A 23,459-nucleotide genomic window follows, 5' to 3' on the forward strand; every position below is an offset into this window, starting at 1 on the left:
ACAGTCTAAGTGTTTATTTTTGTGCGGCAATAACCAGTGAGTGTAATGTGTACATACATTGTACACATATAATAAACGGAGCCATCTAACAATACATATTTGACTAATGTATTTATTTATTTATTTATTTATTTTTTTTTTTTTTTTTTTTCCCACTGTGATTCGACATTTTTATAATATCAATTATTAATTTAAAGTTAACCAAGTCAACATTACTATTGTTATTAAATAGATTTTCTGCTGTATAAGTAACATTAAGAAAAACAATTGAAGTATTAATTTTTAAACTATATTAATATTATCGGATGTACGTGTTACTTTCTCCAATTGGTTAGTATATACTTTATGTCCGTTAATAATATAAACAAGACACAATATCACGCGTTTTCGCCGGGTGAATCACGCGCACACTCAATTCATTACGCATAACTGGATATATGTTTATATAGTAAATACGTTATTGACGTGTTAAACCATCAGACGTGAAAAAAATAACAGCATTTTGGTAAGTTTTCCTAATAAAAAAAAAAAAAATTTTTACAATTATTAATGTTAATAATAAATAAAAAAAAAAAAATATTCATTGTATTTTAAATAATAAATTTATCTTGGTGATGTTTATTTACTTATAATGTTATTATTATTTTTATTTCCCAGGAAGTCTCGAAGCATCTGCCTGTCGCTCAAGAAGTTAAGCTGACTCGACATAAAAATAACAATAATAATAATAATAATAATAATAATAACAGAAGAAAGACGCCGAGAGACATATATCTAGCCGGTTTTTTTAAATTTTGTTATACACATTTTGAAATAGTACAATTCAGGTATAAAAATATTAAAATTTAGTATATTATAATAACGGATAACAATATGCCGAGTACAGAAGAGAAAACGACGCCTTATTTAATTCAAGTAGTGCCGGAGACTCATTATCGAACACTAGAAATCGATCTTTTGGTATCACAAATAAAAAAAACATTGCGATTTCCAAACTTGAAGGCAAAATCAAGCGTAAGCTCACACAAACCAAGATCATCGCCGTATCTGATTCCATCACGCATCGAAAGGCATGCCTATTTTCACAATCAAAACGGCGACAACAGCAAGACCAACGAAGACGACCCTTATGAAAAATTAAGAGAGTTAATAAAACAGGGCCGTCTAATAAAAGAAGCGGTTAAGAAACTCCAAATGATGAATTTTGAAAATTTATCCAACAATCCGGAGGGTGAAGATCAAGATCATCACGATGATGACGACGATGATGAGAATAAACACCATCGTACATTCCGGAGAAAAACATTTTACTACGATTCCGAGGATGAGCCCTTGCCGGCAGTGTATGAATCTCTAGATCTATGAGTTTATTATTACCATCAATATTATATGTTGTTGTTGTTGTTGTTGTAATATGTGTTGTCAGTGTATGCGCGTGCTATTGAGTATAAACTGATGAATTATATTACTATAATTATCAATATTTAAATAGTATACGAATAGATACGTACGATAAAGATATAAAAAAAAAAATAATAAAAAAATAAATTTAAAAAAAAAAAAAAAAAAAAAAAACAAACAAACAAACAAAAAAAAAAAAAAAAAGAAACGAAAAACAAAAATAAAATTGCTGTGCATAATTCGCGTTATTGAAGTGCGGAAATTGGCTCAAATCAACGATGTGTTACTGACGAAATCGTATTTCTATCGTTTACTCACCAAGTATATTGTATCTCTCACTCTCAGAGTTCCTCTTTAGACTATTCTCCGAGACCTCCCCCATTTAGTATCTCACTCTTTCCTCCTCATATCTACCTACTACTTGTGCTTTCCGCTCGGTCATATTTGCCATTGTAGTCGCGCTGCTTGGTACCGTGTATCCAACAAACGTACAAATCCACACAACACACATAATACGCTTACTACATATTACATACTACATACATTGATTTATATTATTAATATATATATATATATATATATATATTTTGAGGCCATACTGAGGAGAAACATACATACAAGTTAGTCGTCTCAACACAATTAGGCACTCAGAAACTCTTCCTTAAATGGACATGTTTGTAAATATTATTTATTTTTTTACATTTAAGCGATTGTTTGATATAATTCATTGATAGTATGTAATAAAATTTTTAGAAATTTAATACTACACCATTTTATCAATACACAAGATACTTTGTAAACGCTGTTGGTGTTATGTCCAAGAGACATTCCACCGTATCCGTCATCAGCTCCATTACCCCACACTGAGTTTCCCGTTAGAATATCTAATTTAATTTTATACCAAGTAAGAATAATGACAACTTATTTAATAGTTATATTTAAATTTTTTGCTGTTGTTATTGTTGTAAAAATATTAAAAAAAAGTAATATTTTTACTTAAAAAATGATAAAAATAATGACTAGTCTGGAGTATTGAGTAAGTTATGTAAGGAATAGATCGATGATACACGTTTCAGCAAACTTGTTCATTCTTGACATCGATACCCGTCCAATATTATTAATGTAGTTCTGAGAATGCCGTATATACATAATATACATAAATAAGTTTTGTGTTAAAAGACGACTAGACTAAGATAAACGCTATTCTATTCTTGTAAATAGTTGGTATGGTATATAGAATGTAGAGTGAACACGTATATAGAACTCAAGTGTCTAGCAGACACACTTGATACTCCCAGGCATCTACATATGACAACGGCACGGAGATTGCCTATCTGAACTCAAGAGTTTGTCAATAATTTTCCGATCAAGAGTGAGAGAGGCTTTCAAAAAACTATTCAAAAATATATATCATTTTAAATAGTTTATAATATTTTGCTGTGCATGTTTTAGTGCATAGACTTATATGTATGTATACCATTTGATGATCGGTTCAAAATATTTTTTGGTGTTATTATATTATTATTAATTAATATTAATATTAATACGCTTGATTGTTATGTTCGCTATTCATTTTAAATGGTGGCAGGTATTAAAACACCTGTTGGGGAAGAAAAAAAAAAAATTAAGGAGCAAAAAGATAAATATATTGTATTAGATGTATTAAAAAATGTATAAATTGGTTGTAATAACAATGATTTATAAATTGTTAATTTGAATAGCTTAAAAAGATATTGAAATATGTAAACCGATACCTTGGATAGATATTATTGACACAACTGTTGATATTTATAGCTAATAAATATTCAAAGTTGCGTGAATTGACGTAAAATACGTTTTAAAAGCATCAGCATCGCCTTGATAACGTATGGTCTAGCGTATATTATTAATTAAAAAGCTAGGATAATGATATTTTATTTCATTTTATTTGCCAATTTCCAAAAACTCAACAATTTTTTTTTTCTTTTTTTCTTTTTACAAACATCAATTAATTAATTAGTTAGCTAGTTAGTTAGTAAGCAAACAAATAACGAATGATTGTTGTGTGTAATTTTTTTAATGATGCGAAAATAATGCGTGATCTCTCTCTCTTTTTTTTTTTTTTTTTTTTTTTTTTTTCGTTAAAATCTTACATAAGAAATTTAACGAATAATATCTTGTTGTGATCGTCAAACGTATATTCTCGTTTGGCATTTGTAATAATAGATGATGATGATGAAAAAAAAAAAAAAATATTCCAAGTTTCAAAAGTCAAGTATCAATTGTTTTATTTATTTATATTTTATCATTTTACCACCTCTCTAATTCATTATTTTATCAGTAATTATATCGTGTCGTAATCGAAGAAACATTTGTATTAGAGAATTTACAGTCATACATGTATGTTCATATATATATATATATATATATATATATATATATATATATATATATATATATATATATATATATATATATATATATATTTATTTAATTGAGAAGTTTATTCCAAAGTATAATGAATTATTGTTATTACGTCAGCAAACCTCATTTTTCGAATTATCATAACGTATGCAATTGGTAAATGCATTTTAGTTGGATCAAATACATAAAATAAAGCTGTAATGGCGTAGCTTCTCATTCTCAGCATTGTCCCTTTAGTCAAGATTACGAAAATATTCAACTCATGGATTTTACTTGTTGTTATATATTTGATGTTGTGGCTCAACACTTGGAAAAAAAAAAAAAAAAAAAAATGATATTTACTTATTAAATAAAAATAAAAAGTTGTATTGTAAGTATTATCTTGTATCCACTTGTGCTTACGCCCTTGATTCAAAAGTATTCAACAAAGAACAAGGGATAGGATGATCGGATACATATCGTTTAATTTACAACACCGTCGCTCAGGTACTTTTTATCTTTGTTGAATTCCTCAGAGCTCACTATACTAATTTACAAGATATTTATTTTGTTTATCTTTCATTTAATAATAACTACAAAAAAATTAATTACGAGTTATTATTTTTTCAAATTTTTCTGAATGAAACTTAAATCTACTCTTTGTTGATTTATTATTAAATATTCATTAGATTTATGATTTATGTTTAAGTAGATAGATATTGATGTCGTCGGTTTAAAGATTATAACTGTTAATAGTACATTACGTCGAGACATACATACATAACATAAAAATTGATTACACCAACCTGGGTTTGCTCTCTGTTACATTGTTTGAACAGCTAGTAAACAAACCAACGGTCAAATTGACCTTCTTAAAGACTATATATGTAAATATAAATATATGTAGATTATAAACATAAAAATCCGTTAAATTTTCTCTCAGATAAATTATCATTATTATTTATTTTAATTATCAATCATAGACAATACTATCTAGTTATTAATACTAAAGATCAATGGCCTTTTAAAATGTCAATAATAAAATTATTAAATTATACATTGAAATTGACAAACATCTGATGAAAATATTTTTTATTATTATAAAAATTTTTTCTTTTTTTAATAAATTTATTTGTTGTTAGATGTCTGGTGATTTCAGCATCATAAATTTTATTATTAACAAATTATTTTTTTCAACACCTGTATATCTTTTTAACATTTATCAACTAAATTTGGGTGTTGTTAAAAAAAAAAATTTTATCATTTTCAGATAAATGTAATCACCTCTTAAAAAAATAATATTGGCATTTTTCCTCTTCACTTGTACTAACTACATTGTACCTGAGTTGTAATTGGAGTAAAGACTGATATTATTTATAAATTATTACAAGTGTAGTTTATGAAACACAGTTCTCTTACATTTCTCACATATTATATATCTGTGTGTTGGTATACAAAAACATACATACAACATGTCTGACACAGCTAGATGTACGTTGTACTACACTGGCGAAAGACTTGACTCAATACAAGTTTACTTTCAAGATGGCTACCAGCATGTTCACCAACAAGTAAGTATTATTATATTTTTATTTACGTGATATATTTAAGTGTCGATGCCCTCGTAAATGTAGGCTTCAGCAACCTAAACAATCTACTCGTACTTATATTTTCCAACTGACGTCATTTGTGGATTTGTCGATTCATTTTTCCTAACAGGCTACATTTTACTTTTATTTATTTTTATTGTAATACATTTCAGTTTTCAAAGTACGTGTCATCATCAAGTATTGAATTATATTTTTTTAATAATTAATTTACCTCAATATCAACGAATGTTTATTATTTTTCAGTAATATTATTTATTATGTGTTTATTTTTAGATTTCAATGATAAGTAAATAATATTTTTTTTTCAATTTACACGTCGTCTGGTTTCTTCAACTTTTATTTTTGAGGTTATAAAAGAGCATATATAAACAATATAATATAATACATGTATTGTTAACTCGTGTGTTGTTATTTACTCTAGGTTATTCTTTAAACTTATCAAAATTTTAAATCCATACACTTATATTTAATATTTATTTATTTATTATCATTATCATTTTAATTATCATAGATACCTATTATCAAAATATCTAAATTTTAAATATTTTTATTAAAAATAAAATCAATTTAATTACGCAATGTCACATTGTGTTACAGTTGATAGTTTATTAAATAATATTTTCTCCTATTTTTTATTTATTTTTTTTTAAATTATATTATTAGACTCTAGTAAATAATGTATAAAATAAAACAGTGAGCCCGTTTATTATAATACTCGAGTAAGCGTGCAATGACACTATTATATACTTTAAATATAACCCGAATACACCTGTCGTACTGTATCTAAGTGCTTCCGTTTTATTCTAAAACACTTGTAAGTATGTACACTCGATCCCGATCTCTACTCGTTAATTTTTATTATATTTACTTTCTGTTTTATATTATTATTTAGTAAAACTACTCACAAAATAAAAATTATTACAATAGCTTACGTAACTTTTATTTACAAATGTAAATTAAAAAAAAAAAAAAAAAAAAAAAAGAGAGAGAGAGAGAGTGAGTGATCTTTGTAACGTTTGAAGAATTAATGGGAAGATAAATAATTAGTATGTCAGCCGATAGGAATAAAAGAAAATAACAACAACTAGTTATACAATCTCCAATTAATATAAATTTATATGAATTAAATGTTGAATCAAAAGGTATTTAAGTTGTTTTATCTTGCCGTCACTTTACATCATTGTTTTTGTTATCATTTATTTTAAAGTAAAACTTGTTATGAAACTTTTTATAATTAAATTTTATTTAATCAGGCATTAATAATTATCTTCAAGGTAATCGCATTTCTCTAGATAATTTTTCTTTTGCTTACATTGAGATTATTATTATATAATTAATAGTATTATAAAAATTATTTTTTATTAATAATAATACACAAATACATTTTAATAAATTAATAATTTTGTCATTCAAGTTTTATTATTATACGCGCTACTTGCCTTCCGGTTATTTTTTTATTTTTATAAATACATTTACCACGGTATCTATAAATAATTAATAAACAGTAATAAATATTTCTTTTTATACTCGAGTTAATAACATCGTAAATAAATAATGAGTGTGAGAGGATTGCATGATTTGTCACCATACAACAATTACGCAACCATTATTATTTCATTAAAAATACAAATATTAATTTAATTGTTTAACAGAGTATTATTGTATGTTACTATTATTATTATTATTATTATTATTATTATTATAGAAATAAAGAAAAATGTTTGTTTACGAGAGGCGAGCATACAATGATTGTACCAAAGAGTCTTTTTTACGGGAACAGAACACGTCTTGCTCATCGTTTAAGAGAGAAGGCAGCAGGAGTACCGGGTGAAGGTGGTTTTGTTTTGCTGCAAGGTGGCGATGAGGTCCCTTTCAATGACACTGACATTAACTACGAATTTCGGCAGGTGTGTATTTTCACCTGTTTCATAACTTTATATACTCCGTTCTTATTTCATTATTTTCTACGGATTATAAAATAAATTTTTTCGTACTTTAATAATTATAAATCTTTATACAAGTTGACGGCCAGGAAGATAAAGAGAACAAGAAAAATGATAGACAGTGATTGCATAAGTCTGTCTCAAACAAAATCAGCTCCGTACTTCCGGCGAGTAACAACATACTCGTCGTCGGCATTACTGACGCTTCTTCGTCTTTTTTATTTTTTTTTTTTTTTCTTCATCTTATATTATTCAGCTCTGTAGTTTGTATACAAACAAACGTAGACCACTTTGATTGTATACAGGAAGTTAATAAAGAAAAGTTCATTGACCTTATGATTGATTACCGACAGAAAAAAAGATTAGAAAAGACATTTATTAAAAACAAAAAAATTTATTTACAGGAATCATTTTTTCAATGGGCTTTTGGTGTTGAAGAACCTGGGTGTTTTGGAGCATTAGAAATAACAACTGGCAAATCGATAATATTTTTTCCACGACTACCAGCTGAGTATGAAGTTTGGTCTGGTAAACTCCGTACGTTAGAAGAATTTAAAGAGCGGTATGGTGTAGATGAAACGTATTATATTGACGAAATAGCCCGCGTGTTGGATAAAAAAAATGCCAAGCTTATTCTAACTTTGGTAAGTTATTGTATTGAAGTATTTTTATAAAACATAAATTTATTTATTATTATTTGGAGTTTTTACTTGTATACCATTTCTGGCTTTTACAAGGCTGATTGTCTCTCAGCGTCTCCACATATAGTCTCTCTCTCTCTCTCTCTCTCTCTCTCTCTCTCTCTCTCTCTCTCTCTCTCTCTCTCTCTCTCTCTCTCTCTCTCTCTCTCTCTCTCTCTCTCTCTCTCTCTCTCTCTCTCTCTCTCTCTCTCTCTCTCTCTCTCTCTCTCTCTCTCTCTCTCTCTCTCTCTCTCTCTCTCTCTCTCTCTCTCTCTCTCTCTCTCTCTCTCTCTCTCTCTCTCTCTCTCTCTCTCTCTCTCTCTCTCTCTCTCTCTCTCTCTCTCTCTCTCTCTCTCTCTCTCTCTCTCTCTCTCTCTCTCTCTCTCTCTCTCTCTCTCTCTCTCTCTCTATTATCAACGTATTATGCTCTTCTCCGCTTTTATATTATCAACACACAATCATCTTTCACAACTCTTATTTATCAATATATTCTCCACTTTTTATTATCAACATATCTTTCATTATTCTCCATGCGGCTGTGGACCGGACTTGTGCTTTCTGTATTGCATTTACCCTATTTCTCACCCCTTTCGATCGGTTGTTGGAATAGTGGCGATGGGGAAACCCACAGAGAAAACCCATGCCAGTACAGTAGTTCGGCTACCGGAGCGCGACCCCCCGACGGTTGGTGTTGGAACTATTTTCTAACAACCGTCGGGGCTCGAACCCTCGCCTCACGGCATGATGTGCGACCGAACTAACGGGATAATGACTTAGTCCACTCGGTCATCATGCCGCTTTACATAAATTTATTTATTTTACTAATGATAATAGAGTAGTTTAAAAAAAAAAAAAAATTATATAGCAATTTGATTCGTTTCATGTAAAAAGAAAACTTTTAAATAAATTTCTCAAGTAAAGACACTTAATGTCGTATTGATGTTGAATCTAGGTCACTAAAGAACAGCCTGTCTGAGTGAATTTGCTATAATCTATCGGTAGGTCACCGTTAACAACACCTTATTTCTTATGACCTCAATGATTATTACATCATTTATTTTAGCAGTGATAAATAATAAATAATAATAAAAAAACAAATCATATATTTTTTTTTAAGTTTTTATATATATACTTAATGCAGTAAGTACTTTGCACTGGGTTTTGTTTTGTTTTATTTTGGCTAAATAAATTAACAATTTAATCATCATCATCATCATCATATTGTAAAAAATAAATGGCTATTTGTATTCAATGGATTTATACGAAAAATATATTATGGCAGACAGATATAAATGAGAAAGACCTCTAATATTGCATCAGTTAATATAATAATGAACTTCGAAACAACATTCAACCGACTAAAATAGAAATCAATGACATTTGTACATGTATAATCTGTAAATTATTTTTTAATATAGGTATTAATATTTCTACTGTCTGTCTTTAGAATAGACTTTTTATATAAAATTTCTGTCTATAAGAGAGATATATATTTTGAGCTTACTCGTGACAGCTTAATTTTATTTAAAATTTTTTTTTATTTTCATTTAATATATTATTAATGATGTAGATATTGCTTGGCAAGGTTTAATAATTTTTTTTTGGCTTTCAGTTCGGCCAAAATAGTGACAGTGGACTCTACTCCAAACAAGTCTACTTCGATGGTATTGAAAAGTAAGTTTTAATAATTTATATTCATTACATCATCTTATTTTTATATCAACAATTAATGTTTTGCCTTTATTTTTAGATTTAAAATTGACAATACTATTTTGTATCCTGAAATATGTGAGTGGTAAGTTATTTACATATTTTATTGAATTACTATTTAATTTTATTGAGACAGTTGAAATAATTTATCATTGAACTAAAATAGATCTGTACTAAATTTCATTTCAAAATAAATTCATCGCATCAAAAATTATTTAATTTGCGTAGAAAAATATTTAATTATTTAATTATTCATTTCGGAAAGATGATTGAACAAATAATATTAAAATTAAATGGTATATATTATTTAAACTATGGTTTAAAATTAATTGTCAAAAACCTGTTCAACTGATATAAATAAATGTATTGGTCAATTATCGACACTTGATTTGTTCTACGTCATAGTTGCAAGTAATATATACATCCATCTTCAATGACCTTGTTTATTTTCCCTGTTGACCTTAGTCTGGAAAAAAAAAAGATAAAGTAAAAAACTTTTTATCATTACTTATCTATCCGCAATGACATTATCGAGGTTTAATTTTTTTTTTTTTTTAATTAGCCCACAAAGTGTCACCAAGCTGGGGAAAAAAAAAAAAAAAAAAAAACGAGTTGGAATTTACTATGATGACTTATATATGGATATTTGTTTTTATTTTTGTATATACAGCCGAGTAATAAAATCTGATGAAGAAATAGAAGTAATGCGGTATGTTACCAAGATCAGCTCTGATGCTCACAAAATGGTTATGCGAGCAGTGCGTCCAGGTTACACCGAATATCAGGGTGAATCAATTTTCAAACACTACATCTACTCAGTAGGTGGATGTAGGCACATTTCTTATACATGTATTTGTGGTTCTGGACATAATGCTTCTATTTTACACTACGGACATGCTGCTGCACCCAATGATAGAACAATAAAAGATGGTGATATTTGGTAAGTTATATAATTAAATAAAATCAAATATTTATTTATATATATATATATATATATTTTTTTTTTTTTTTCATAGTCTTTTTGATATGGGAGGAAATTACTGTGGTTATGCTGCTGATATAACATGTAGTTTTCCAGCAAATGGAAAATTTACAGTTAATCAAAAATTTATTTATAATGCCGTGTTGGGTGCTCGCAATGCGGTAATTGAAGCTACTAAACCCGGTGTCAGTTGGATGGATATGCATTTACTGGCAAATAAGGTAATGCTTGAGCATTTGAAACAAGGAAATCTGTTAGTGGGTGAAGTAAGTGACATGATTAACGTTGGATTAAATGAAATTTTTCAACCACACGGCCTTGGTCATTTACTCGGATTGGATGTTCATGACGTTGGTGGTTATTTACCTGACTGCCCCAAAAGATCTGAAAACCCAGGAGTAAGAAAATTGAGAACTGCCAGAAAATTACTTCCGGGTATGGTGTTAACAATAGAACCTGGCTGTTATTTTATCGATTCTGTAAGTTAACACTATATTATTATATTAATAACCATTAATAACTCAATCACAGTTATTAATTGACTCTTACAATAGCTTCTGGATACTGCCCTGGCGAATCCTAATCAAAGTAAATTTATTAATCCTGATAAATTGAAATTATTTCGTGGCTTTGGTGGTATCAGAATTGAAGATGATGTATTAATTACTGAAACTGGAGTTGAAAATTTAACTTTTGTTCCTCGGACGTTAGTATTTTTTATTATTTCATTAATTTTAAATCCTTTTTTTTTATATTTTTATTGTATCATTTAATTTTTTTTTTTTTTTTTTTTTTTTTTTTTTTTTTTTTTTATATATATTACAGAGTAGAAGAAATAGAGGAGTGGATGGCTCATGCCAGAGAAAATTTATTGCTACCTCAAGAACTGTTGAAACCTTAAACTAATTTAAATAACTGCTAGCAATATAAAATATTTTTTTTATCCACCAAGATTAACAATCTATTTTTTATATAAAATATTGTAAGTAGTTGATAAAATATGATGCAATTTAACAAATGACTAAGCTTTATATATGTATAAGTGACTCTATAACTAGCCTATCAAGTGGGTTGTTGTTGGGTAGTCCTTAAGGACTGAAATCATTGACGTCATTATGTGACGTTTTCCCCTCTATCATGACGTATGATTGAACAAGTTAAGGGAACTCACGTTATACAATATTTAATATTATAGTCAGTCGTTCAATGTTAGTGCTTGATCGTAGATTATAACTTTTATAAATATATCATTTACGGCTTATATAAAATTTATGTACTCTTACATATAACATATAAATTTTTTTTTTTTTGATTAACCGTTTTATCAATATAAATTACATTTTGACAATTTTATAAAGATAAAAAAACACCAAATTTTATAATGATATATAAAAAAAAAAAAAAAAAAAAAAATGATTTACCGAAATTTCAGTGTAAAAGTTGATAAGTACTTGTAATTCTGGTACTTTCTAATATTCCTGAAAGTTGTATTGATAAATCGGATAAATAAATATCCATCTAATGATGGTAATGTTGCTTAAAAAAAAAAAAAAAAAAAAAAAATGAAAGAAATCAATTTTATTTAACAAGATGCAATAAAATAATAAAATTAATAAAATGAAATTGATGTGTGTCAAGTGAAATCAACAGTAGGTAATAACATTCGTATATTCGATAACGACATATGTATTACACTTACATATATAAGTTTACCAATAATATAAACATGTATGAATTAAAGTATATATCATCAGTTGATGACGATTATGATTATTTTTCGCGCCTGAAATTAACTCGAAACAAGTAGCACAGAGGTGTGTACAACTAAATACTAAACATAACGTATATATATAATAACGTGATATGATATACATAGCCGCGATACCAAGAGTCGCATGCAGTCGTGCTGTTGTAGAGGAGTGGTGCTGACTACTCGGACTACTCGTAAGTCAGCTCCGCGTGCGCGAATAATCGGTGATGTGTGTCGTTATCGTGTGTCCGTCTCAATGCCACAAGACCAATACCACTCTATCTATATACAATAATATACAATACAAATTCTACAATTGTTATATAGATAAAATAAACTCTAACTATATTTTTCGTGTTACTAAAACACTTGCTGACATATTTAATTCATATAAACTATTAGTTAAACTTATCATCATCAACAATTATTTTAAATATTTTTCAACAACAATTACAACAACAACAGATTTATTGATAATTATATAAATCAAGATAATGATCAAAAATTTGAATCATCATTAAAATATTATTTATTTTAAAAATGTGATTACCAAAAAAGTGTATTTTAAAATATTTATATGTGTATTAAAAAAATGTTTAAGGTGGTAAAAAATATATGATTGCCGCGGTTGTAATGTGAATCGAGGTGCTATCCGAATATTCACGAGTCTCATCGATCGAGCCACGACAGAGACAACCCGAGAGAGAGTAGAGCTGAACTGGAGCTAGAGACTCTAGAGAGTATCACGGCCAGAGCTCAGCAGAACAGAGTGAACCAGAAAATAGTAGTAGGTGTGCCGCGATTAAAACTTTAGTTACTTTTTTACCCAAAAATCACCAATTCAGTTTATCTCTCTTTCAAATTCATCAAATTTTCATTAACAATAAAAAAAACAAAACAAAACAAAAAAAAAAAAAGATAATATTATTTATACTCAGGCAATGATAAATATAAATACATATATAGAATAATAATACCGTCCTGGCTGTCTGATTACTCTACCTGTCTTGCATCGTCTTGACAGTAAACGCATATTCACTACAAGATAAGCTTTTACTATTTATTTTACTTGGATTAGGTTACAATATTGTATTACAATATATACAACGGCTCTAAAGCTATAATAACATTGTTATATTACTAAATATATTCATTAATTGATGTGTCTGGGTGCTAAAAAGTTAACTGTTAAAGTGTTATTGTCAAGCAAAACGTCGTTTTATTTATTTATTCTACAATTAAGTTGAGTGATGTGTCAGTGATAGGATATCGTATATCGTGTGATTCTCGATTATTTATAATATTAATAATTCATTTATTGTTTGATAATGAATTAAAGTGAACTATATAAGTATTTAATTATTAACAACGAACATGAGTAAAAAAATAGTCAGAAGAACTCGAAAAAAAATATTACACCTTTAAAATTTAAATCATTTTTCACTGAAAGAAAAATAATTTGAAAATAATAATAATAACAAACGAGTTGACAGTTGAATATAGATTAAAAATAATTAGTAATAAGTAAAGTAGTTGTGTCGCAATGTTTTGTTTCCAGAGTCCGTTCACGCGCACATCTCGTAGCACGGTGACGACCCCAACTACTACTACTACACTGGGTACACAGCAGACAACGAAAAACGTAACCACTGAATTTAATAGACGTGATTCTGAAGCTGTAAGTGAGGGATCTGGATCTTCCTCTATTCAATATATTGATCAAGAGATTTCAGTATCTACAAACAACAGTACCGATACACTGCCAGGTATCAGAACAGACTATTTAGAATCAGCTCCATTATCACCTGATCCAATACTACTAGTTACCAAGGATGTCACCATCACAGCAACCGCGACACCAACAACGGTAACAATTAATGGAATCCAAGAAGACAATATCACAACAATATCATCATCTTTAAAACAACAACAAAAGGGCAATGGACGATGGCGGAAAAAATTTCTCTTGCGTCTTAAGGCTGACTTATCAAATTCTCAAAATAATAAAAACACCAATGATCAAAGTTGTTTCTCACCATTATCAAATATATCTACGTCATCGTCGTCCTCGGCAAGGGATTCATCAAAATCATCAAGTCCATTGATAACCAGAGAAAACGTTGACTCTAAATTCATTAAAGCCAGAGCTTTCAAGGCCAGTTCAACCAATGATATTCCATCTTCGTTGAATGGATTCAGTGAAGAAGAGGATGACGATGATGATGTTGATGATGATGATGATTATGATGATGATGATGATGATGATGATGATGATGAAGAGGGGATCATCCAAGGAGAAGAGGAAGATGATAGTTGTGAAGAGACTGATCAAGGTTCATCAGTACCGTCCAGTCCAGCTGCTGCTATCTCCCTCGCTGGTTTACCACCCACTCAAGTGCCGTCTTATTACTCATTCCTTTCAGTAAATGGTGGTGCGATGCGACAAGAAACCACCAGCACCAGTTCACCTCAGCTGTCAACTGGAGTGACACCAGCAACAAACAATGAACGGGACTTACCATCAGAAACAGCAGAAACCAGTTCGGTGACAGAAGAGTGTTTACCTGTGGGGATGAGCCTAAAGAAACCAGATACCTTGGATCCACCTAGTTGTTTACCTGCCGCCCGTTCCTGTCCTAATCTCGAGCAACAGTCAACCGGGTGCTCTTCTACCAGTGATTCCTCCAGTCCGAGTCCTAGTCCTGGTCCCGCTGGACCAAGATTCAAACCACTTGCCGAGGGAGACATACAAGTCTGTTATTTAAATCACGCGAGGACACTAGTCAGTAAAATATTGTCGAGTAAATTTTTACGACGATGGGAGACTCACCACCTTTACCTTAACGACGCCTGCCTGTCGTCTAAAACAGTAAGTCAATTAATATCCAATAATAATTATTATTATTATTATTATTATTATTATTATTACAAGTATCTTTATATTTATAGAGTACAAAAAAATGTGCTTGTAAGATTTTTATTTGACGCACGTTTTTATTTGGCTGCCTGTAATAAACCTTTTGTTATCGTAATCACCGTAATTGGTTTACACTTCAGATAACGTCACATTTTTTTAAAATTGACGTCAAAATTATTTTATAATAAAAATAATAATAAAAATTATTATTATTAATAAACTTTAATACAGCTGTGTAAGTATAGTATGTAGATAAGTAAATGAATTTTTTTCTTATTCTTTAATTCTTTCACATAATATCATACAGTCTACAATGCTTTTTCCCACGACTTTATTTTAGTTTTATTTGTTATACGTTTTACGCTTCAGCACTATTTACACCACTCATTGTCTCTCTTTTTATATACACTAATGTACTTTTATACTTTTATATTTAGCAGCAACTCTTTCTGTACACGTCTCGAAATAAATTTTCATCATCAGGCCATTGCGCTTACCGTTAATACGTACGTAAGTTCCTTCGTTTATTCCTTTCGCGTCTACAGTATTTCATTTAAAATATTATCGAATTTTTTAAATCGTTTACAACTACTCATAATCATTAACTCTTTTTTCTACGACACGATCCTTGTATCTACGACCTTTCAATTTATTTCGTCTTTATAATATCCGTTTTTTTTTTTTTTTTTTTATTTATTATTTGTTTTTATTTTTTTATTTTTTTTTAAGAGATAAAATATTATATATCTATACATATATATCTATATTGAATTGATATTGTGGATTAATCAGTTTGATTACTCAATGATGTGTATAAAGAAGATATATACAATTAATAAAATATACATAAATTAAAGTTGACACTTGGAAAAAAAAAAAAAAAAAAAAAAATTTTTAAACACGAATGGATAAATACTATCCGGCACAAAAAGAAGACGTACGTCAATATGAATTAACAGCAAATCAGAATTAATAATTAACATCAATATTAGTATTACTTAAAAAAAAAAAAAAATATGAAATAAAAACAGTTATTATACAATTTAAAGTATCAAAAAATCTAAGTGCATACCGATTATTCTTGCATTAATTACTATAATAGATGATAGGTCGTATTACAGTAAGTACGTATTACAGCATAAATTGATTTATAAACTCATCAATAATAATTGAACACAAATAATATTTAAATATGTATAATTAATTACATTATTATCTAAGGATATAAATTTAAATACGGATAAATTTATAGCATTGAGTATTAAGTGTAAATATACATGTATATAATTTTTTTACACATAACTTTTATCCATTAATTAATCCATCGGCGTATTAATATGTATTTAAAATACTAATTAATTAAAGTAGCAATTGCTCCATCAACAATATAACCGAGTAATTTATAATAAAATACGGTTAATCTTAATTTATATATATATATATATATATATATATATATATATATATATATATATATATGTATTGTGAGTGAGGGAGCATCTGGGTGTTAGATAAATGGCTCCAATTAATAATGAATATACTTTTCGCTCGACTCTTGCGTGACTGATGCACATAACTTTTTTTACTTTCAACCGAGAGAAGCAAAAAAAAATAATTTCCGGAAGAAATGGGCCAAAGAAAAACCGATTATAAACTTAAACTTTAGATTAAATCTGTTTTTTTTTTTTTTTTTTTTTTTTTTTTTTTTTTTTTAAATTTTTTTTTTTTTTCGTAAATAAATTAATATAAATTTAAGTAATAAAAATACAGTATAGGAGAAATATGATGATGATTCCGATTACCGACAAACATTGACAACAGCGACGATGACGACGACGACGACGACGACACAAGGTCGAAAAGAGGCGTATAAATGTGTCATTGATAAAGTTCAAAACGTTTAATTCAACGTAAAAATGATTTATATAAACATTTGTTTAGCTCGTCACCGTGGATATGTGAAATATATCTTCCTTTTTATTAACAACTCGTAATATTTGTCGGCGTAAATTTATCATTATTTTTTATATTCCTCCAGCACATTATATTAAATTATTATTATTATATATATATATATATATATATATATATATATATATATATATATATATATATATATATAATTTGTTATTTAATTTAAAAGACTTTTAAGCAACCTCAGCAAGTGGAATAATTCACCGTTTAAGCGTTTTAGTCTGATGATATTTTATTAATTTGAGTAGTAAAGTTGAAAAAATAAATAATACCGATGCAAGTACAAAGACTCGGAGCGTAATTTAATAAGTTTTTTTTTTTTTTTTTTTTTTTTCATTATCATTATTAGTTTAATCGCTGTTAATGATAGTAATAATAATACAAGTATAATTATAGAGTATAACCACTTCCAGGTTGTATTAATTTGAGAAGATTGTTGATACTATTATATATCAAACTAAACCGCGTTATGTACTAAAAGGTGTGATATATGTAGGTATATATTGGATATATTGTATTATATCGTATCGAGGATATATTACAGTGAGCGATGCACGCTGGCGAGGCTTGACGTCAAAGCTGACCCTGGATAATATGAGTTTCCGCCGTCGGACACCACAGATTGTCTCTGATATGATATGATAGTCCTTTACCTCAAGTTAGTTATGCAAATTAACTCCTTTCAATCCCATTAATTACTACAAAAGTACTTTTACTTAATAATTAATAATTAACAATGATTTTTATTGATAATTGTCAAAATAATCCATTAATAACTATAATTACTTGGAACAAATCAATTTGATTGACTTGAATATTTAATTTTTTAATTGTGATAAATTGTCTTGTTTTTGTTTGTCATTATTTCATTAACTAAATTACATTATGTTAATAATAATAATAATAATAATAATAATAATAATAATAATAATAATAATAATACTCTGATTATTAATATTATGATGTATACGCGGGTTTACTAGGTAAATATATGGAGTTCATTGAGAGTATAAAATTAGGGGGTGGATATAAGCCAACACGACAGATTAGGTTGAGCTCACTCGAACAGTCATTCAACTCACGGCCTAGATTCGCCAATGACGTCATTCAATCTCTTCTCTACGCAAGCGTTTTCCCCCACTGGTGTATTCTCTATCTGTTATCAGCTACTTCAGTTACAACAGATTCAACGTTTTTTTTTTTTTTTTTTTTTTTTTCCCCCTTCCCTTAAACTTTCCTTTCTCAGCAATGATTAAGTATGTAGTACATATATTAAAAAAAAAAAAAAAAAAACGTGGAATAATTTTTGCTGATCAATCATCATTTTCAATACTTTTTATTTATTTTTCTTGTTATTGCATTATTATTTAGAGTCCTTCCAGCAGAAGCAAAGTTGTTATCTATTAAACATACAAAAGTTTATACTCGAACAATTTATCGTGTTAATTTAAACAATTGTTTAAATAGAGCACATTGACCTGATAGGTAGTACTGTTAGTAAAACTGATAGTATTATATTATAATCACATTCACAGTTGACTCCCTCTGAATTTATTTTTATTAGTTGAGCGTCACAATAAGTAATTATTGTTATTATTTTTGTTATTATCAATTATTTATACAACTAGGTCAATCCAGTTCCGTTTAAATATTTTTTCTCACGATCTCACCTGTACCCGAGGATACCATTTGCGTCATTTAACACTCATACTCATACTCATGCTGGCAATAAATCATAATTATTATTACTTTTTATGATAAATTTAATGCCAGGTGGTGAGTGTGATTACACGAATTAAAGAACGAATCAATGACATGGCTTTTGATAAAAACCATTTAAATGGATCATATTCACTAGCGTTAGACATAACACATCATATCACATGTAGCACCGTGTAGAGAGATGAAACATATTTTTTTTTTTTTTTTTCATTTCACATTAAAATAAAATATAATTATATAAATTAAAAGAAAGTAAAATATATCCCCGGATGTTCTACGAAAATGTGATGACCTACCAGTTATGACCTACTGACACACTTGGATTCTCATGTTACATCTTCGCTTTAATTGCTTCATACTAATGGTGGTGCTGGTGTTAGAAAGAAAAAGTAACATAACATCACAAACTAAAAATATTCAATAAAAATTACTTCATCATTCAACATTTTATTTTATTTCATTTATTTATAAATTAAATATTTGACAGGGATGATGTAATTCAGAGCAGTTAAATATTTAATTATTGTTATTGTCCAGAATAAATTCAAGTTAAAAGACATAATAAAAAAAGGTAGACCTTTTTTATATCGCGTATCGGTTATTAATTAAATTAAATTTTATATCGTAACTGATATTAAATGCCCCTTACCGGTTACTCTGTAAACCCGATAACTGTTTATTGATATCAATAATAATAAAAAATTAAAATAAAAATAAAAATTGAATATTTGTCTATTAGTTGACAGGATTTCTTCAACAACCAGTACCGTACAGCAGTATGACTGAAGTATATGCAGTTGCAAGATGGGATCCAACATACAAATATTGTTTACGAATAGTATTGCCAGATGGATCATTATTACTTCAAGCTAGTAACGCTTATACAAGAGATCAATGGTATCACTCTATTCTTTGGAAGGTAATAATAATAATAATAATAATAATAATAATAATAATAATAATAATAATAATAATAATAATAATAATAATAATAATAATAATAATAATAATAATAATAATAATAATAATAATTATTATTATTATTATTATTATTATATTGTTATTTTAATAAAATTGATTTTTAATAAAATTATTCACAGAAAAGTATATTTAAATATCAACACACAGTATCAATAAATACTAAAGAAGATATAATTCTTAAAGAGCTTAAATCAATGGTAGACTTTGCCCTGTGGACTCCTCTTCAAGATGAACGAGTTAATGGTACACCTTTGGAGGTAGTAGCTAAGCTTCTCGAGGATTCGTCAATACCAAAATTATCCAACAGTAAAGATAATAAAATAAAGGATAAAGAAGAAATTGATAAAAATGTAGAAAATTTAAACGATCAGAGAAGTTGGGCAGAAGCTGTGCTGGGTGTTGCTGCACCACTTTTAGAAAAAGCGCCACCACCTCCAGTTTTGGCTCGTGCATTAGCTCGTCTCACTCACCAGCATCCAAAATCATCTCTAGTGCCAGCTATCGCCCCAGCAATCACCCGTTGCCTAAAGCACACAGTTGATTTTGGTAAATCTCCAGACATGCGGAAGCTTATTCAAGTATTTATTGCTGCTCTTTATCAAAATGACGACGGCGAGCAGTCAATCAGAGATTACATTAGTTCTATTCATGGACCCGGGAGTGATTGTCCTCATCCACGTATTTTGCCCAACTTAGTTTCCATCTGCGTTGCAGCAATATTTCACCGGTAAATTTCATAATTATAAATAATAACAACTATTTTATTTATTTATTTATTATTATTATTTTAGCTTTGAAACTCCGAAATACGATCTTGATATTGGTAAAATTCCTCCAGTTCCGCCATTAAATTGTTATCTTTTAGTTTTAACAATCACGTAAGTAATACATAATAATAAACAATAATTTATTAATTAATAGAGATTTAATAAATAATTATTAACAAATAATAGATCCGAGTACTGTGATTGGAGACCTGGTCTAAGCGCTCTATTGCAGCCAGTTCCATTTCCAGAAGGTGCTTTAGCTAATAAACAAGTTCAAGAGACTATAATGACTGATTTAATGTGTCGATTGGCTCAAGACCCACGTTGTACTGTCCATCGAGTTCTTTTACCTGTAAGAGAATTACGGCCAGGATGGATTCATATCGCAGCTCCGTCCAATCCAGCTTGCCCTGATGATGGTACTCTATTTGGAAAAATGGTAATTATTATTATTATTATTAAATAATTGATATTATTTAATATAATAAATTTATTTAGTTAACAAGTCTACTGGAATGCTGTTGTCGTCGTAAAAAATTTATCAGTTCACTGCTTAAACAAACTGGAAGTGCGTGTATACTTTTGGGAGTAAGAGGCTGTGACGCAGCACAAGAAGCTCTTTGTCTTATGCTTGAGTGGCGTCTCTTGCCAAATGAGGAAGCAAGACTACAAGTTGTCTCAGCACTACAATCAACCCCTTTGGGTAAAGATCGCTACTCAGCTCTATGTCAGCGGCAAAAAAATCTTCAAGAATTGGTAAATATAAATAGATTTTTATTTTTATTTTTATTTTAATTTAATTAATTAATTAATTTATTTCTTTTTATTATTATTATTATTATTATTATTATTATTATTATTATTATTATTATTATTATTATTATTATTATTAAAGCAACAAAAAGGTGGTCCGAAAAAATTAGTTCTTCCTGTTCGAGCAACTGATGCTGACGTAGCTTTGTTACTTGGTGGTGGTGCTCTTGGTAATTTGGAGTGTCTTAGTTTGGCGTTTACTTCAGTAACATCTGCATGTGCTGAACAACTTATCAAACTACCAGCGCTGAGATATTTAAACTTATGGGCGACCCAATTTGGTGATGCTGGACTGCAAATGATAAGTGAGCATCTTCAAAAACTTCAGGTGCTCAATCTCTGTGAAACACCTGTTTCTGACAAGGGTATTTCTACACTGGCCTGTAAGTATATTTTATTAAATAATAATATATTTAAATACTTATTTTTTTTTTTTTTGTTCTTTTCTATTTGTGTAGCACTCACAAGCCTCAGAAAGTTAAATTTAAACAGTACGAAATTATCTGCTCAGACATTTGAGTCGCTCAAAAAACGTTTGCCATCTCTTCAAGAGTTTGACGTACGTTATACTGAAGCTTGGTGACCCGAACCGGCAATCTCATCTCTTAAGATCAGCAAATCGAATAATAATTATTCTCGCAATAAACCAACAACAACAACTACTATTACTTCTACTACTTCTATTATTACATCTAATAATAATAATAATAATAATAATAATAATAATAATATCAGTAATAACAATAATGATGTTTATGAAAAATCTAAAAGACAATTGTAATCTTAGAATTAAGTGTGAATGTGTGCTATTGACATTGAATGATTTAATTGGATAAATCGTATGCAAGTTTTTAAAATAAGTTTTATAATTCGATACCAAGTCAACTTTATTTATTGATTTTTTAAGAGTATATATAATTAATTAAAGTTGAATTATTAATAAATACCGAAATAATAATAATAATAATAATAATTCAATTCAATAATAGGGTCGACGTTTTGTTAAATTGTGGATGGGCTTTCTTAGACAGTATTTCCGCGGACACTCAGTCAGCCTAATATTATTAATTATTATTATTATTATTATTATTATTATTATTATTATTTTTTTTTTTTTTGTTATAAATAAAATTTTAATAGACTCATTAATAACAGTCCGTAGGCAATTTTAGTCTGATAATGAAAGATAATAATAAATAGGTCTTTAAACAAAAGTTAAAAAAAAAAAAAAAAAAACGACCGTTTGAGGATGCCCAACTGCCTTATTAAAAATTATTTATTACCACTGCCATAAAAAATATGCACATTTTTATCATAAAAGCCGGATTTATTAAATAATTAAGTACTCCAAAAAATTTATATAAATTACGTACATTTTTTCGACCCTAGTATTTTAAATGTTAGTACTTGTAATCACAATTAATTCAATATATAGTGTAAATAAATAAGTTTATTCATAAATTCTCTATATAATACTAATATGAATAATAATATTATTATTATTATTATTATTATTATTAAAAAATTATTAACTTATTATAGTTAGGTAATGTTTATATATGTTATACGATTTAATATTATTATTATTATTATTATTATTAATAATTAATTATACATATTAAAATATTGATAGATTGATAAAAAAAAAAAAAAAAAAAAAAAAAAAAAAAAAAGATATTTCAATTAAAGTAGGTAAGAAACCGAATTTTCCCCCTTTATATCGTATTAATTTTATTGATTTAGAGATTTATTTAATTTTAATTATGACTGATTCTGTACTTTTATTATTATTATTATTATTATTATTATTATTATTATTTAAAAAAA

At 28.2% G+C, this 23,459-nt stretch overlaps 3 protein-coding genes across 4 annotated transcripts; all 3 read left to right on the forward strand.

Moving 5' to 3' along the window:
• Nucleotides 1-250: 250 nt before the first annotated feature.
• LOC141533232 (uncharacterized) lies at nucleotides 251-3,130 on the forward strand. Its single transcript, XM_074252004.1, has 2 exons — nucleotides 251-505; nucleotides 658-3,130. Exon 2 carries the CDS (start codon nucleotides 874-876, stop codon nucleotides 1,363-1,365), a length of 492 nt encoding a protein of 163 aa, XP_074108105.1. The 5' UTR covers nucleotides 251-505; nucleotides 658-873; the 3' UTR covers nucleotides 1,366-3,130.
• Nucleotides 3,131-5,198: 2,068 nt separating this feature from the next.
• On the forward strand, nucleotides 5,199-11,729 carry Dip-c (dipeptidase C). Its single transcript, XM_074256399.1, has 9 exons — nucleotides 5,199-5,354; nucleotides 7,099-7,300; nucleotides 7,741-7,980; nucleotides 9,629-9,690; nucleotides 9,767-9,811; nucleotides 10,397-10,666; nucleotides 10,743-11,187; nucleotides 11,263-11,414; nucleotides 11,534-11,729. The coding sequence occupies exons 1-9, from the start codon at nucleotides 5,329-5,331 to the stop codon at nucleotides 11,607-11,609; spliced, it is 1,518 nt and encodes a 505-aa protein (XP_074112500.1). The 5' UTR covers nucleotides 5,199-5,328; the 3' UTR covers nucleotides 11,610-11,729.
• Nucleotides 11,730-13,472: 1,743 nt separating this feature from the next.
• Nucleotides 13,473-23,448, forward strand: LOC141536113 (C-Maf-inducing protein). Of its 2 annotated transcripts, XM_074256377.1 has the most exons (8): nucleotides 13,473-15,327; nucleotides 19,811-19,990; nucleotides 20,172-20,779; nucleotides 20,844-20,930; nucleotides 21,006-21,258; nucleotides 21,318-21,575; nucleotides 21,715-22,015; nucleotides 22,091-23,448. In XM_074256377.1, exons 1-8 carry the CDS (start codon nucleotides 14,002-14,004, stop codon nucleotides 22,213-22,215), a joined length of 3,138 nt encoding a protein of 1,045 aa, XP_074112478.1. In that variant the 5' UTR covers nucleotides 13,473-14,001; the 3' UTR covers nucleotides 22,216-23,448. The 2 variants fall into 2 exon arrangements, with proteins under 2 accessions (XP_074112478.1, XP_074112487.1); XM_074256386.1 differs by lacking the exon at nucleotides 19,811-19,990.
• The last annotated feature ends 11 nt before the right edge of the window (nucleotides 23,449-23,459 follow it).

The sequence above is a fragment of the Cotesia typhae genome, unplaced genomic scaffold, assembly GCF_013202065.1.
Source record: "Cotesia typhae breed Kobodo isofemale line unplaced genomic scaffold, CoteBio_Ctyphae contig_123, whole genome shotgun sequence".
Taxonomy (NCBI): Eukaryota; Metazoa; Arthropoda; class Insecta; order Hymenoptera; family Braconidae; genus Cotesia; species Cotesia typhae.

Excerpts from the sequence above, each read along its gene's own strand:
- LOC141533232 (XM_074252004.1), top strand. The coding sequence starts at position 874 with ATGCCGAGTACAGAAGAGAAAACGACGCCTTATTTAATTCAAGTAGTG.
- Dip-c (XM_074256399.1), top strand. The coding sequence starts at position 5,329 with ATGGCTACCAGCATGTTCACCAACAA. Across the intron at positions 5,355-7,098 it reads ACCAGCATGTTCACCAACAA|AAATAAAGAAAAATGTTTGT; the intron begins GTAAGTATTATT and ends TTATTATTATAG. Across the intron at positions 7,301-7,740 it reads TTAACTACGAATTTCGGCAG|GAATCATTTTTTCAATGGGC; the intron begins GTGTGTATTTTC and ends ATTTATTTACAG.
- LOC141536113 (XM_074256377.1), top strand. The coding sequence starts at position 14,002 with ATGTTTTGTTTCCAGAGTCCGTTCACGCGCACATCTCGTAGCACGGTG. Across the intron at positions 20,931-21,005 it reads CTTTTAGTTTTAACAATCAC|ATCCGAGTACTGTGATTGGA; the intron begins GTAAGTAATACA and ends AACAAATAATAG. Across the intron at positions 21,576-21,714 it reads AAAAAAATCTTCAAGAATTG|CAACAAAAAGGTGGTCCGAA; the intron begins GTAAATATAAAT and ends TTATTATTAAAG.